Source organism: Montipora capricornis, chromosome 2 (genome assembly GCF_036669925.1).
Source record: "Montipora capricornis isolate CH-2021 chromosome 2, ASM3666992v2, whole genome shotgun sequence".
NCBI classification, from domain to species: Eukaryota; Metazoa; Cnidaria; class Anthozoa; order Scleractinia; family Acroporidae; genus Montipora; species Montipora capricornis.
The window spans coordinates 50654476-50671975 of record NC_090884.1 but is presented as its reverse complement, the minus strand read 5'-3'; the positions used below and the strand labels follow the sequence as shown (position 1 = coordinate 50671975).

The 17500-nt window shown below is 39.2% G+C and overlaps 1 protein-coding gene across 2 annotated transcripts in view; it reads left to right on the top strand.

Annotated features, from left to right (window-relative positions):
• The window catches only part of LOC138025986 (voltage-dependent calcium channel type A subunit alpha-1-like), a 77926-nt gene that overhangs the window by 36309 nt on the left and 24117 nt on the right, over window positions 1-17500 (top strand). For both annotated transcript variants that reach the window (XM_068873164.1, XM_068873157.1), the window contains 13 exons: window positions 459-669; window positions 3291-3432; window positions 5004-5139; window positions 9111-9170; window positions 10021-10127; window positions 10290-10392; window positions 11465-11625; window positions 12471-12528; window positions 12870-12970; window positions 14484-14685; window positions 15005-15169; window positions 16579-16686; window positions 16980-17078. In XM_068873164.1, coding sequence (XP_068729265.1) covers window positions 459-669; window positions 3291-3432; window positions 5004-5139; window positions 9111-9170; window positions 10021-10127; window positions 10290-10392; window positions 11465-11625; window positions 12471-12528; window positions 12870-12970; window positions 14484-14685; window positions 15005-15169; window positions 16579-16686; window positions 16980-17078 — 1653 coding nt within the window. The remainder of the gene's footprint in view (window positions 1-458; window positions 670-3290; window positions 3433-5003; window positions 5140-9110; window positions 9171-10020; window positions 10128-10289; window positions 10393-11464; window positions 11626-12470; window positions 12529-12869; window positions 12971-14483; window positions 14686-15004; window positions 15170-16578; window positions 16687-16979; window positions 17079-17500) is intronic.

Genomic DNA, 17500 nt, shown 5'->3' with positions numbered 1-17500 from the left:
CTGGCTAACCATGCTTCGATCAACCTGGGCCAGGATTTTGAAACCTGTGAAATTAAAGCAACAGGATGTCTCTTCTGAAGCTTTAGTCACTGCAATTAATGTAAAATGTAATTTTACCTAACAAACTTCAGAAGAGACATCCTGTCGCTTTAATTTCACATAATCTTTTTTTTCGGAAAACTGTAGAAAGCCACCTTAAATTTCGTAGAAATTCCACGTCACTTGCTCAAAGCGCGGGAAAAGTCGCGCGTGCAAGTCGCGATTTGTTTTAGTTTCCCTTTTCATTGGTTCATTCCTTTACCTTTTCATTGGCGCGAGATTTTTCAAGCAATCGCTAAGCGTAGCAATTGCAATCACGTAATTACCTTCGACAATCATTTGAAAACTGCTCTAACTCGTTTTATAAAACCTTTCAACGTTTGTTTAACTGGTGTGTTTGTCTCGCTCACTGTTTTTAGTCCCTGGAAAGAAAGATCCAAGCATACAAACGAGAAACAAGTGACAAAGCGGAAGAAAGAAACGGCACAGAGGCCGGTGAGCCTGTGGAAAACAACGCGACAAGAGATGAAGGTGGTAATAGGATAAAACGGAGGGTGAAGATTGGGAGGAGGATGACTGAAGGCAATGGAGAAACCGAGAGAAGGAGAGGAAGAGGAGCAGACGATGAAGGTAAAGGCCAAAGGTCGGGCAGGGCCAATGTACTTCTGAGTTATTAAATTAACCCCAGTCGTTCAAAGGAGGGAGAACTTTAATTAACAATTAGACCCTTCGCCCGCAAGGGCTACGGGTCAATAGCCCATCACGAGGCGAAGCCGAATGGGCTTTTGACCCGTGGCCCTTGAGGGGGAAGGGCCTAATTGTTTAAGTATCACCCAACTAGACGGACAGAAAACGCAATAAGAAAGTTAGCAAATGGAAGTTGAAGAAATAATTTTTTGGGAATAAAAGGAAAGAAAGCGTCACACTTTTCGCTACTATTACTAATAGTCCTCTAGTAGCGTAGCCAATTAAAATGCAGGATTTGCATTAGTCCACTAACTAGGTGATACTAAGTTCATTTATTAGCAAAGTTCTCTTGAGGTGGTTTATGGAAGGAACTAGCGTGGAGAATAAAGAATTTATAATAAAGCGGAAGTAAAGAAATGTGTATGAAAAAACGGCAATTTTGCCCGTTCCGGTATAGGCAACTATGCTCGCTTAAACATACAGTGCCGGGTAGCTCCGTTTTTAGAGTCACACAGGGGTTCTCTGAAGTGGATCAACCTCAGAAAGGACTCCATTTAAGCCTACTTAAGGTGGCTCAAGCCAGTTTCAAAGGTTTCAAGTCAAGTTCTTATTACAAGGCTTGAATAGAAGGTTTGGCACTAAAACGCTGTATCACGTATTAGCAATGTTATGGCAGCATAAGAAGCACCAATTGTTGCTGAACAAGACGCGATCATTATTGTGACGTAATAAGTCACCGTGGCAACGGGAAAGCCCTGTAATAACAGCCTTTCTTTTGTCTTTAGTTGCACATGTCTCAAAACAAAGCCGATGACCCCTATTTTTTGTTGCTGGAAAGTGGCGTGGCCAAAAGGCCAAGATGAAACTTTTTGCAAATTTTAAAAGAATTCTGTACAGCGGATTCAGAGCCACCTTAAATCTGTGATTTTTTTAAAGTGGCTCTGATTTTGCAGTACGTATTTTTTTTAAACTTTGCAAAACGTTTCACCTTGGCCTTCTGATCACTCTCCAGCAATAAAAAAAATGGGGATCACCGAGTTTGTTTTTTGAAATATGAGCAACTAAAGCCAAAATATAGGGTGTTTTTGTTGGGCTTTCCCGTTGCCAAGGTGACATATTACGTCACAATAATGACCGCATCTTGTTCAGGAACAATCGGTGTTTCATTTGTTACGTGATACAGCGTGTAATGACAATCTTTCTAAAGAGAGTATCTCTTCAAAGTGCTGAAACTGGTCCGAGCCACCTGAAATATTTAAACAGAATATCATTGGAAGATAAAACAGAGAACGATTTACTCGGCTCAGGAGCAGGGAATACTAAAAGCTGGACAGGAGCTGCCTCTTAAACATTCGAGAGAAGTTCCTTACCCCAGGAAAAGACGTTGTTGATTCGCAAGACTCTTATAATTATACCAATGTGAAGAGAGGCAATAGTGAACAGCCTAAATAATAAAACAATCCACGAGTCACGAATTCTTGAAAATAGCGCTTAAGGACGGTGCCTACTAATTCAAAGGTATTTTTGCGCGGTTTACTGAATATGCGGGAAAAGCAGATCTTAACAAGTGTTATTGAAATCCAAAAAGAAAATTGAGAGTAACCACGCATTTTTCGAAGATAATTAATCAACAATGTTTGTAAAGAGCTTTAAAATACAAAACAATGTATGGCGTTCTTTTACAAATTGAAGCTTAATTATCTCTGAAAAATGCGTGGTTACCCCCAATTTTTTTTCTGGATACTAAGATCACTTGCTAAGTTCTGATTTCTCCGCATACTTTTGAACCGCGCAAAAATATCCCCGTATTAATATAGACCACCCATAGGAAATTCGAGTATCTCGAGATGCGCAGAACGTATGCGCAATAACAAAAGTAGGCACCATCCTTAAGTGCCAAACATCGAATGAATCACATAGAACCCTCGAAAAAATAGCTCTTATCGTTTTGGTGAGTTTTCCGCAAACGAAATTAAGCAGTAAATGAAGAGAAGCAATTTTTCAAGAAGGACATTTTTAAAAACTTGAACGACTCTCAATGAAAGCTCAACCACGGACTTCAAAAAAATGCAGTAAAAAATAAGGGCACGGTTACTCAGCACTTGCCTGGTGTATCGCTGAGACGATATAAGGACTTTTTGCTGGGCTGCAGTGACGTTGTCGTTTTTATTGGCTAGTATGTAACATGAAGGTGTCACAAAACGATTATTGAAATTAAAGCTTGACCACAGGATACACCGGAAAAGCAACTTTCACCGTGAGAAGAAAGACCCTTTTAATAAGCGTAATATGTGCAGTTTTCCGCTAATGACGTCAAACTCTGACTTTTCAACTTTCATTCAGAAATGTACAAAGGCCTAAGAAAAGAAAAGAGGTCATAAAGAATTCAAAAGACGGTGTTTTTCTTCCGTAACGGAAAAATGAATGCACGATTCTTGAGAGTGCAATATCTCGAGAGTGGAATACAGAGGTCTCAGTCACCGTCTGTAAGAAAAGAACTGTTAGGCTCTTGCTCTATGTCAGCGGATTTCCTCTCACCGAGTTGTTTTTTCTCTCTTTTGCAGAAGAAGACGACGGTTCAATAACTCGCCGAAATTTCATGAATGTGCTGAAGACTGGACGTTTAGGGAAAAGGAGACGTGCGCCACGCAAAACCAAGCCTTTAATTAAAACAAAGACCATGTTTATATTTAGTCAAGAAAACAGGTGAGACAAATTGACAAATGATCAAAATCTGATAACTCAGGATCCACGTCTGGAATTGCCGGTTTTCACACACGTGATCAACAGCCATGTTTTTCAACGAAAACAAAAGGAAGCGTTTGCATAATAATAGAGTTAAATTCCCGGAGGATTTGGTCGGGGCACCAACATGGCCTCCTTTTCTTTGTTTAGGGCACCAACATGGCGGTCGTGACGTCATGTGAAAACCGAGAATAAGCCACTAATAATACTCTTTCTTTGTCCCCCCCAAATTTTGCATAAGTATTGTTTTTGTTTTCCTTTGGGACCACTGTAAGTCCAAAGAGAAACTGGAAACAATGCTTACGCAAAATCTGGGGGGACAAACAAAGAGTATTATGGTATTTACCGAAGTGGCCTATAGGAGGAGAACAGCCTAACATTGTAACCTAGCAGCGACCTCGCATTTGGTGATGATGGTGACGGCGATGTTGATGTGATGGTGAGCAGCATCGTCGTCGGAATAACCACGCTCAGTGCTCTCCAAAATGATGATGCCTTTAAGGTGGCTGGAACTAGTTTCACTACTTTTAAGGACCTTTTTATTAGAAGGGTTGTCACTACAAAACTATATCACGTAAACAAAATGTTATGGTACCATACGAAACACCAATTCTTTCTTAACAAAATTCGCTCACTATTTTGATGTAAGAAGTTACCATGGCAACATGAAAGCTCTCCAAAAACACCCTATATTTCGTCTTTTCTTGCTTATATCTTAAAAATGAACCAGGCGACCCCCATTTTTTATTTTAAAATAGTAATTAGCAATTTGAGATAGGACTATCTGCAAAGTTTAAAAAAATTGTTGGGAGCCAATTTAGGGCCACCTTAAATTTTCGCAAAATTAAGGTAGCTCTGAATTGGCTCCCAAGAATTTTTTTAACATTGCTGTTACGTGATCTACAGTATAGTAGTTATAACCCATATAATAGGAAGGTCTCTAGAAGTGGTGAAACTGGTTCCAGCCACCTTAAATTAGGAAAAGAACAATACAGGATAATGAGTTGCACGATTTGTATGATTGACATCACCAAGCGTTCACTGACCTTTCTTCTTTTAAGTGGAGTACTTTGCTGAAGGTCGTTCTTAGTCATTTCTGGATAGTTCCTATCCTTTTTGGGAACAAACGGATACACAAATTCAAATTGATGGCCAAACTCGCCGTGAGCCCTGGCAAAGGACTGGAACTACCCAAGATCGACTGGCAACTAACAGTGAGCGAAATGGGCAGTTAAAAACAAATGCAGAAAAGCTGGCACTGAGAGTCGCCTTGTTCCTTGCCTTAACTACTCTCTTTAAACTTTTAATTATATATATAAGTTGGCCCGATCCTGAAAAGGACCCGAAACAATTTGGATAACTCAAAGATGAAAATCTTCTGATCGTGAGCTTACCTGTCTGCGTTACTCTCCCGTTGTTAGGTTTTTACCGATTTTAAGCGATCTTTTGATACCGCTTCACCAACAAAAATCAGATGTTAGCTTTGGCTGCAACTGCCACTTGCGTTAATTTTTTTTCTTTTGCCTTTGCAGGTTTCGGCGATTATGTCATCGAATTGTCAATTTACGACATTTTGACAATTTTATGTTGGTAATAATCTTGCTCAGCAGTATCACAATCGCCATTGAAGATCCGCTTCATGATCATAATGATTCCAAGAGAAACGAGGTAGTTGTTCTCCTCTCGATCCATGTCCAGGCTTTTCTTTCACTGCGCTCGTTAGTTGTATTAGTGCTTTCCACCAATCGACAAGTTCATTGTTGTAAATGCTACTTTTCTCTGCAATCATTACGTTGTAAGATATCAGCTAGGACCAGATCCAACTAGGATAAGGCTAAATTAAGAAAAGAACTTGAAGATCCTCGCACTCATAGATGGAAATAAACAATAGGCCACGCTTTGAATCCTTTCGAAATCAAACATGTCGGATGAAAACATGCCTTACCAGATGTTACTGGCAAATTTCGTAGCTTGTTTAGAGCTTAACCCTGCTGTATTCAACCTTTAATATCTTGGTTTTTTGGCTTTTCGTATGAGAAAAAAATCTGTTGTAAGCCATTGGTTCTTTCAAGATCTTATAGTGCTGGAGCGGGAACCCCATATCGAAGCTCAAGAAGATTTTGGAACATATTAAGTAAGCCAAAAGCCAAGGTCATATCAAAAGAGATTTCTTTAAGCATAAAACTGGAAAAACGAACGATAAAAAGGATAAAATCCAACGTTTCGGAGTTGTCATGACTCCATTATCAAGGAAAAATTATATCAGACAATGCGAAATTACAGTATTGAAAAAGGATTTTTGGCGCGAAGAATTAACAAAGGTGCGAAGAATATAAAAATGCTCTCACACGAATGGAGTCTGATTGCACGTTGAGATTTGGCTTTAAAGCTCTTATGACAAGACGATCTAGGATCGTAAGTCGGGCTGTGGCCACACGTGTGCTGCTAAGGATCATGAGCGTTGTGTAGTAGTTCTAAAAAAAGATGTGTAATACATGGAAAGATGTGCATGTCTCAAAGAAAGATCACGAAATTTGTAATCACACTGGCAAAAACAACATGCATTTCGTCATGAAAACATTGCTGACTTGATGTCCGATCTCACCCATAGATCACTTGCTTGTAAAGCGCATTTGAATATGCCAATAGAAAATGCACTATATAAATTCATTACCATTACTACCATCAACTTCACAAATATCAAGACTATTGGGTAAATCTGCACTTAATGCTCAGGTGACGATAGAATTTGTTTCCTTGGTAAGCTATGCAACATAACGTTTCTGATTTCCAATAACTACAAGACTTTGCTGTTGAGTAACACATTGCATAAAGCCCCACAGCACAGCATTGTTTACAAGTGCAGTTGCATTGTCCTCTAACACTGTTCACTGCAGTTATTTCATATGTACTAATATGCAGCCCTCTGAGTTCATAATTGTCACCGAGTGAGTGTATAGCCTGGAAATACTGTACTAAGTCCTTAATGGATGGTACTTCTAATAGTACACATGTACCTTGGGGATGGCTTCTACCATATTCATCTCTTGCACGAGAATCAAAAATCTTATAACCTCCATTATCAGTATGATAGATACTAACACCAATACATCCTATTGTCAGAATAAATGAAGAATAATTTTGTGACAAGAGTGATTCAAATGCACTGTCTATAGGTATACTGTACTGATATCCCTCAATAATTGAATCAGTGTTATGTAGATTACCTGTGTAGCTTTCACTATAATTAAGCTGGTTATTTTTTCTCAGACATAGCAATCACAGCTGGTAATTCTGTTTGCATTAAATACACCTTCCCTGTACTTTGTGACAGAGTAGAATGCAATTCATTACCCATTTCCATAACTTGTACCAGGTCATTACATGTATTAATTCCTTTGATATTATTATAAATCAAAGCATGCAAACTCGTAGCAATGCATTGTTGCCCAGCATTCGCACCAAAAACTGTAATATCACCTTGACTATATGGTGCCTTTACTGTCAAGGTTGGATCAATATTAGCGAGCTTAAGCACACGCGTTTTTGAGACACGGACGGTAACCGGAAGAGAACATTTCGCGTGCCAGGACAGTGGTGTCTCCTAGATTTTTATACTAATCATCTCTAATGGAGAAAAGATACTTAGCACTATAAATGTGGTTGAGTGAACACAAGTTGAAAGGGAAATCAGGTCACTTCCGGTTGCCGTCCGCGGCTCAAAAACGCGCCTGCTTAAGGTTCCTATTATTCATTGGAGACCCAGGATTTGTTTCTATGTCATTACATAGATTTATTTTAGCACAGCATCATCTATGATCACCATTCTTGAACAAACTCATTGGTCCACAGCATGTGTACAACACTTAATATTTCTTCAGATTTACGCGTTTTCGTGTTCCAGTGTATTTTCCAAAGCAAGTCAAACGTACTGTTTGACGAAATTTTCGTCGAATAGAAGATGGCTTTTTCCTCACTTTTTCAAAAGAACCGAGACACTGCCAATTATTCGCCTTCTTTTCATTTGACTACTCGGCCTCCAAATGATGTTAACATGAAGTTTTGACGACAAAGGAGTGATCTTAAGAATCTTTTTCCACACAAATACCCTCAGTTTTCTGCTTTTCTGCGACAGACGTTTCAGCTTCTTCACAGGAATCCTCCTTGGTTCGCGATCACGACACCTCGACACATGGCATTCACGTACAACACGGTTATGATTACAATACACAAATTTAGCATAACGAGATCTCAATTCCTCTCTGTATTTTATTTTCACTACGCCATCATGTTGATGATGTACAAATAGCTGCATTGCCTCCCCTAATACATCACATTTTCCCAGGACATTCAACATTGTTCGTGTTGGTAACGCAATCGTATTACAACATGCGAACGTACATGATTACACAGAAAACTAATGCAGTACAAAGAGAAATTGATAGAACTGATAAATCATTTAATACATTGTACAAAATATATGAAATAATGATCATGACAGTCACAAAATTAAAGAAGTTACTTGCATCTTCGCTTCGGTAAGTGACGGCTTTCTTGTTGTCGTAATGTTATGCTGATTATCAAATATCAGAAATATCAGCTTGCACCCGCCAGCGTCAAAATTTCGAGTAAAGTTCCTTAATGTACTTCTGTCATTGCTAGTCATAGTTTGCAATTATTTTGTACTCAATGAGATACCTGTAATGTATGCCTACCATCACTGAGAATCACCTATCGAAGAGAAATGGAAACGAATCGGAATGACCATTGAGCCTTCACTACATATCTGCGGTATTGCCCATTGCACGTGACGGACATTTGCGAAGAAATACACTTGTAAACCTAGAGTCGGTCGCCCGACTAAGAAGCATTTCGTGCACTAGACAGTCAAATTTGTTTCTGCATTTCGAAACGCTTTAGCAGGTCCTGAGACATCGTCCCGTGCACATTCTTGTAGTGTTTGACAATGGCAAAGGATTGTTGTTTACGTCCTTTTACTCGATTATGTAAATGCGAGGTTGTTTACATTTTTCAAACTGGCAATGGCTTTAAATCCCGCCGGAAAATAACACAGTCGTGTCTCTTTCGAGCATGCGCATATTGTTCAACCTACGACACGGCATGTCATTCAGCGTTTTAGTATGGACAGTTGAAAACGCTGTGAAAACGGATAGTGTGGACGAGAGTCGATAGAACGCATTAGTGTGGACGGGGCCTGCACCCGCCGCACGTGCCTTTTACATTTTGGTCCATTTCTTCATCGTTCTCGTCCTAGCAAAACCGCGTGAAATGGCCAAATTTAAAGCTGGAGAACGCGAGCACCTGCGAGTCTTTCCGAATATAAAATGTAAATCTACTATTTATAAATTAAACCGGAATATAATTATAGAAAGAGATTTTAAGAGGAACTTCATGTGCAACCTTGGGAACTCTGCAACCCTGGAAACGTGGTTGCGTCATGAGCTCACGTTCTCACGGACTTCAAATTTCGTCATTTTTCCACTTGTAGAGCGTCAATCAACGGCGATCAACCAAATCAACGCTGTGGAACACGAAAATAATAAGAAAAAAAAGAATGTAACCAACCTGAATGGCTGATCTCAATAGCACACTGACATCTTCTAATCTTTGTCTTGCAGGTTTTGATGTATTTTGATTATGTTTTTACGGCAATATTTGCTTTGGAAGTATTGATTAAGGTGGGTAATACTCGAGCGCCAAGTTTTTGTAGCGTTTTCAGTCTTTTCAATAAAAGTCACGTCATGGCGGCCATATTGGATAACACAAACAGTAGGTCTTTTATTAGCTTCTTTTGTTCGTCGTGAAGCATGTGCATATTTTGCCTTGCCATTGTCATCTGCGCAAAGTGAAGAGCTAACACTCGACATGCCAGGTCACAGATCGTTCTTACGGTTTAATTTGTGTTATAAAAACCAAGTAGGCCATTTTACAGTTGTTTGCTCAGTGACCTAGCCTGTGAATGGCTGCGAGGCGGCCGGTGACCTTGTATTGACACAGACTCATTGTTTTTATCATGTAAATTCTGTTGTTGTAATACTAATAGCCCACTTTCGATATATTAAAATTCAGTCCTAAACAAAAGGCATCATTTCGAGGCTCTGGGGAATAAATAAAGGGATTTGCATGAGTTTATTCCCCAGAGCCTCGAGATGATGCCTTTTGTTTAGGACCGAATTTTAATATATCGAAAGTGGGCCATTAGTTTAAATTAATATTAGAAAAGGTAGCGCAAAAGTTTGTATCACCGGCGGCCTCGCTTCCATTCTTAGACCAGATAACTTAGTTGCAACTGCAAAATGGTCTACTTTCATGTGACATTCCTCACCGACGCAGCACCACAGTTTAGAAACTGACCCCTTTCATTTCTCTAGAGGTTGGTTGCAAACTACCTACAGCCGGATCTTCCACTGTCTTCCGTGAACATTGAACCGTTTAATTTCCTGGTAGACAACGTGGTCGCCATCTTTAAACGTCACTGAAATGCACTCTTTTTGACAGGCCGTCTCATTGACCATTTCCTTTGCATAGGTTGTGGACATAGGGATTATTCTACATAAAGGAGCTTATTTTCGTGATTGGTGGAATGTTATTGATGCTTTGGTAGTTTGTTTCAACATGGCTTCTCTAATATTAATGTAAGTACATTTAAAAATCGGTTCTTTATAGCAGAGCAGGACAATTGCCACCTGAATGAATGAATGAATGACGTATTTCCTTAAGTCTCCTGTTTGTTCAATGCTAGACCATTCCGCCCAACAGACTGTCTACTTAACACTTGCGAGTTGTTTTTTCTTTAGTCATACCGACCCCTCTGGTGAAAGTGTATCGGAGATCAGGGCTCTTCGCGTTTTCCGGGTACTCAGGCCGTTCAAAGGCGTCCATAAAATCAAGAAATTACAGGTATCTCCACAATTTCTCATTTACTTGTGAGAGACTATAGTTTTCTTTCAACAAGAGCGTAAAGGCTTGTTTCCATATCATAGCAGACGCAAATATACAAATATACTTCTGCGATCGTCTGCGATCCAGCGATCGTGATCGTAGACGATATGGAAACCAAATTTCTGCGATCTGCGATCGAAACGTATCCCATAATATTTTAAATTCTGACTCATGATTCAAGGCTTTAGCCACAAAGCCCTAATGTTCGTTTATAGCAACGCTTATTTGTTGTAAACATGGCTGGCATTGAACATGGTAACGTTACTAACGAGGAATTTACGGAGGAAGTTGCGCGGTATGAGTGCGTTTACAACCGTCACAGTAAAGATTTCAAAGACAAAAACAAAAAGGCTAACAGTTGGGAAAAAATTTGATTTATCGGCGGCGGAGGCAGAGATCAAATTCTGCAACATACTGAACTGCGTATGGAGTGCGTATGGTCGTTATCTGAAGCGGTTGAAGACGATACCTTCTGGGTCTTCATGAATATTCTTCGAACCCAAAACCGATGTTTCCTTCGGCTTTGAAGCTGACGATGTCGTCGCTTCAGGACTAAAAGAAGAAATAAATTTGCTTGCAGCAAAATTTCCTCCTCGATGTCCGCCATCTTGTTTGCTGCGATTTTCCCGCGAGCGCAACGCACGTGTACATTTGACATTTCTGCTGACCGAAATGTATGGCTCCAGTCGGCTCTGCGATCGTTTGCGATTATATGGAAACAGCTCTCTTTGCGATCGTCTGCGATCATATGGAAACCAGCCTTAAGAGCACATGCAAACTTTATATAACTAACAACGCGCGAGCGTTTTAACGGAAGTTAGCTTACACATCCTAGGTAAATGCGCATCTGCGTTTTCCAAATGTGAGAACTACGTTTGCGTTTCTCATTTACTTTCTATGTTGCTTTTTGGCCTAATACTTAACGTTTGTGAGCAAACTACTGGGGGAAAACTTGATTATCTCTCAGTAATTTTAGAGTTGTATCCAATTGTATACCAATCGTCCAGCTTGTTTCTCGTTGTTACTTCAGGCAGTGTTCCGTTGTATGTGGTACTCGGTGAAGAATGTCGCAAATATCCTTATGATCACAGTACTTTTCCTGTTCATGTTTGCTGTTATGGGCGTGCAACTATACAGTGGAAAGTTTCAAGGCTGCAACGACCGTTCGAAGTTAACGGAAGAGGAATGCAAGTAAGACTTCAAATGTTTTTGCTAATAGGACATTTGCATGATGACGCCGTTTGGCTCAAAGTACCAGAATCCTTCAGGTTTTGCTTTCTCATGCTAATTAGAGCTATTGCTATTTTTACCCCACTGGGAATACAGAATTTAAATAACAAAAGAAAAATCATCATCATCATTTAATTAATTAATTTTAGATACAGGTTGAAATGATAATCCTGCGCAACCCGCAGGCAGCAGAGCTAATCGAGGCGTGTTGCATTTTTAAGTCATACGTAAAATTAAAGAAGTGAACAAAAACAAAAGAAATAGAAGAAAAGAGAGAGAAACATAGGAAGAACGAATAATAATTACAACATATTACATCAAGTTACAGTTTAGTTAATTTACATACTTTTCCATGGGTGCTTCATCGTAAGTGTCCTCGGCGTGAAAAATAGTGAGTTCGAGGCTTCGAGGTTTCCCCTCTCCTCAAAAACCAACATTTGATTTGAATTGTTCTGATTTCAGTTGGTTTGTAGTCTCCCCATATAGTACAGCACTCGTGCTCGACTAAATAACCTTGATAAAGTGACTACCATTATTATTATTATTATGATCGTCATCATCATCATCATCATCATCATCATCATCATCATAATTAAATAACCCCCAAAATGAACTGTATTATGGGATTGGTGAAAATAGCGAATTATATACTCCACAAAATCACTCCATCGCCGTTTCCATAGCAACTTCCGTATTGCAATCTATAACCTATTTATGCATTTGTCATTGACCAATCAGAAACGCGCATATCCTTTTCAGTATTTAGCAAGTGGAATAACGGAGATTTTGTTTGATTATCTTTACAGGGGCCAATATTTTACTTTCAAGTTAGACAAAAATAGCCAACGGCTTGAGATTGACGAGGTTTGAGGATTCATAAAAAAACTTTTATACACCTTTCAGAAAGGCGACCACCTTTAAGTTCTTTTGTCTTTATGTTAATTAGACCTACTGGCCTCATTTTGATACAAATATTCTTTTGAAATTTGCTCGTCGTAGCGAGGCTAGAAAGGCTTATTATCATTAAAACAAAAGAATATTTTATTTGGCCGCCATTTATGAAAGTGGTCTATTAGCAACGATATTTCTTTAGTGTTGAATTTACAACATCAAATGGTGTCGTTCACAGAGGACAATGGTTTATTCTTCCTTTTTCACTGTTTCATGCGTAACTTGTCTAAGCGGCAATTATATTTATTTCTTAGGTGAAGAACCGCTCTTGGAAAACCGAACGACTCAATTTTGACAATGTTACTAGCGCAATGTTGACGTTATACACCTCATCCACCGGTGAAGGATGGCCAAGGTAAGCCTTGCTTGGGAGTTGGTGGCGTGTCGTAATGACAAGGCAAGAGGCTGACCGAAGTCGAAGGCAAAGGTTCCTTTTTTCTTTTGCTTCTACCTTACCTTACGACAGGGAAGGGGGTGGGGGCGCTAATCCAATCTCGTCGCATTCACAACTTGTCTCCAATAATACTGGTACTCATTTTTACCCACCACGAATGAATGGAAAAGCTGAGTGAACTTTGAAGCGCACGAACTGGGATGATAATTGTTGTGCCAACGGCTATCCCATGAGTAGGCTGACGATCCAAGAGTACTTGAAAATCTAACTCTTTAATATCTCGTCTTACTATACTCTGATAATCTGACACCTTTTGAAACTATTGGATAGCTGTACTTGAAAACTGCTGGATACTGAATACTCTTTGGCAGATACGCCCCCAATTCAAATTGGCGTCATGTGGTAACATGACATGACAATGACATTAACATAATAATAATAATAATTACCGCGCACCGGTGGCTCAGTTGGTTGAGCACCATGCGGGAGGTCGTGAAGTTATGAATTCTGACTTAATGAGGAGCGGAACACAAACTGCTGGATACTGAATACTCTTTGGCAGATACGCCCCCAATTCAAATTGGCGTCATGTGGTAACATGACATGACAATGACATTAACATAATAATAATAATAATTACCGCGCACCGGTGGCTCAGTTGGTTGAGCACCATGCGGGAGATCGTGAAGTTATGAATTCTGACTTAATGAGGAGCGGAACACAAAGTTTTTTAAATAGGCGGCCTTCGCAAAGGTTACCCAAATAAATTTCTCTTGCATGGCCACTCTTTCGTATTTGAGCCCTGGGTTTTGGGAGACCCTGTAGGTTTCCAGAGTGGGTCTGTGACTGGACAGCTAAATAATAGATGATACAACATAAACAATGCACCTAGCCTTGATAACAAAAGACTCTACAGGTCGCAGAGACCAATGAAAATAGCAGTCTGGATTAGGTATAGGTGTACTCTGGGTTTTCACTGTTGTCGAAAATTGATTTTTGAAAGTGCTTGTACTCTCTAAGCAAACGGCCTTGATGATCAGTCTTTTGGAACTCTTCCGGTAACGCAATACTCGGAGTATTTTCTCTCTGTGTTTTTTCGTGACTTATTCCAAGTACAAGTTATAGTTATGCAAACCCTCGAATGCGTCTCGGATTGCCATAACTGTCTCGAATTCTCCCAACTCCCCCTCGTGTTTAGATGAGGCTATGGAAACACGGAAAACGTTGGTTGAAAGTGGGCCTTTAAGAATAACAATGATCTTTATTTGAGTGTCAAGTTTTGTAGCGTTGCGGCATAGTACATAGAAATCAAATCAAACATTGGATTTTAAGGAAAGGGGAATTGTACTAAGGGAAAAACCTTTTTCTTGGAGCAGAGTAGAGAACCAACAAACTCATATTACGCCGAGCCTGGGAATCGAACCTGCTTCAGTATTAGGCTGCTCTAAGGACTTTTATTCTGTTTCTTTGATAGCATTATGCAAAGAACTATGGCTACAGGAAAGGAAGACATGGGTCCGATCGAAAACAACAACCCTGGTTACGCCATTTATTATATCAGCTTTGTTGTAGTCTTCTCCTTCTTCTTTCTCAACATCTTCGTGGCACTGATCATTCTTACATTCCAGGAGGAAGGGGAGAGAGAAATTGCAAGCTGCGAACTGGACAGGAACCAGGTAATAATCCAACGTTCTCTCCATGACTTAAAGCGCGTGGTCCACTCATCGAAATTTTGCCCTGTTGTCACACTGTTTGTTTGAAGTCTTGAAACAGTAACAACCATTAATTTCGCAGTTGGCCCCGTATTGAAAAACCGAAAGAAGTTGAAGAGAATTTCGGAAATTGCGTGCATATATTGTGGAAGATGAATTAACATATAAAAATCATTAACAATAATAGCAATCGTCTTAACGGTTGTATGTTCGGCATATAATTTTAGCAGGAGCCTGAGCCAATCTCTTCGTACTACTGACTTTGTAATTGTTTTTCGGACAGCGTGACTGTATTCAGTTTGCTTTGACGGCTAAGCCTGCACAACGTTACATGCCCGTTGACCACAAGAGCCTCCAATACAAGATATGGACCCTGGTCATGTCGAAGAGGTTTGATGCAGTTATCATGGTGCTGATTGCACTCAACACTGGAGTCCTCATGTCGCAGGTAAAGACGGTGAATACATAAATAATAATAATAATAATAATAGTAATAGAGCGGTTTTCAATTGAGTGTCGAAAGTAATTAGATAATTACTTTGGTTTATGATTACTTCACTCAGTGATTGGTTCAAAGTTCTCGCGCCATTTTTTCATCCAATCAGAAGTGAAACCAAAACCAATTGTGGCTCGCGCGTGCACATTTTCCCGCGCTTTGTGTCGGCTACGTGTAATTACTTCGAGTTTTGATTGGTTTGCCGGATTGTTTCAGTCCTTTTTGATTGGCCAAAGTAATTACTTTAATTTGCTTTTGGTTTTACGACACTCAATTGAAACTCGCTCTAATAATAATAGTAATAATAATAATAATAATAGTAATAATAATAATAATAGTAATAGTAATAATTTCGCAAAAAAGTGGTTGAAAGTTATAAAATTCAAAACTATTTACAAAAGGTCATATATAAAAATCACAATATCTTCCAAGTACATATGTCAGATAGTACTTAAAGAAACTTATTTACAATAATTAAGAATGCGTGGTAAAAATGTACTAAGGGAAAAGAAAGGAAAATGTAAACAGACAAAACAATTTAATAGTAATAATAATAATTGTTATTATAACTTTATTAAAGTGTCAATGGATTTAGCACAAGAGCACTAATTGGAAACACTAACGAAATTAGTTAGAGCGAGTTTTAATCGAGTGTCGTAAAAGCAAAACCAAAGTAATTACTGTTGCAAATCAAAAGGACTGAGACAATCCAGTAAACCAATCAAAACTCTAAGTAATTACACGCACGCGCGAATCACGATTGGTTTTGGTTTCACTTCTGATTGGTTGAAAAAATGGCGCGAGAACTTTGAACCAATCACTGAGTGAAGAAATGCAAAACCAAAGCAATTCGCTAATTGCTTTCGACACTCAATTGAAAACCGCTCTAACACAAATTAAATCAAATCAATCATTGGTTTGTTAAATTTTTCTTTGACCTTTTGCTTTAAATTAAGAAACAAAATAAAATAAAATAAAAAATAAGAGAATAATGAACTTTATTTAGGTGTCAGTTGTATTTAGCGCTTAGGCAGTAATTGGGGGCACTGCACACAAATAAAATCAACACATACCAAATCATAGGTTATAGGTTGATTTTTGAGGAGAGTGGAAAACCGGAATACTTGGAGAAAACTTCTCGTTGCAGAGTAGAGAACCAACGAACTCAACCCACATACGACGCTGAGTCTGGGGATCGAACCCGCGGGGCACATTGGTGGGAGGTGAGTGCTCTCACCACTGCGCCTCCCTGCTCTCCTTCTTTTCTCCGGTACCGGCAAAATTTCCTCCGAGTTCAATGTTATTATCGTGTGCTTTTTGGTCACGCAGTTTTAACGTTTCTTTTGCTTTTCCTGTTGTAGCGTTACGGGCAGCCGCCATCTTACAAAAACATTCTCATGGGCCTCAACATTGGGTTTACTGTTCTCTACATGATAGAAGCTGGGCTGAAATTTTTCGCCTTAAGACTGGTATGTTCTGTACATTCGTTATTGCATGCGCTGCAGTGGATAAGACTTTTTTTAGCTATGTTTTCGTGCCAAGCTTCAAGCGATAAAACCAATAATATTGTCCCGCTCGAAAAGGAGAATTTATGATCACAACAATGCATCACATATATCACTCACCCTGTTATAAGTTATTGCCTAGTCTTCATCCTCCTACTCCTACTTTCCTTACTTTTTGTTTCATCCCCGTACGAGAATTTTAATCCGAGTTTCTTAATCTTGAAATCAACACCTTTCTTGCTTTTTCTTTGTTTCAGAATTATTTTCGAGATTACTGGAACTTCTTTGACTTCGTCGTTCTATTGGGAGGATTATGTGATGTCATTGTAAATATTGTTTTCACAATATTGAATGAGGTAAATATGAGGGAAAAGGGTGGTCGACGTTAAAATGCTGTTAGCTCTAACAATGATCACTGGCAAATTACCACAGCAACTTCTATCCATCAAGAAAAGAGAGGATTGTAGTACCACAATGTCATTGATTCGAGCCAGTCTCATTCAGGCGTCTTCTTGAAGTCTGCGCTGCTTTGCTTGAAAGGCTTACGCTGTACGCGTGGAGCTCCTCTGAACATTACAGATAATGATTTTGAAATCGAGAAGGAACTAGCGAGAATTTAGGATTGATATTATTAATATTTTTCTTACATTTAGGATGAGTAGTTTTGAAAGAAAATGGATATGACAATGATGTATTCTTATGAAAATTTTTTTTCACATTAGGTCAACCATTTCTGTTGTATTCATAGTGCGCATTGATATGATGATGATGATGATGA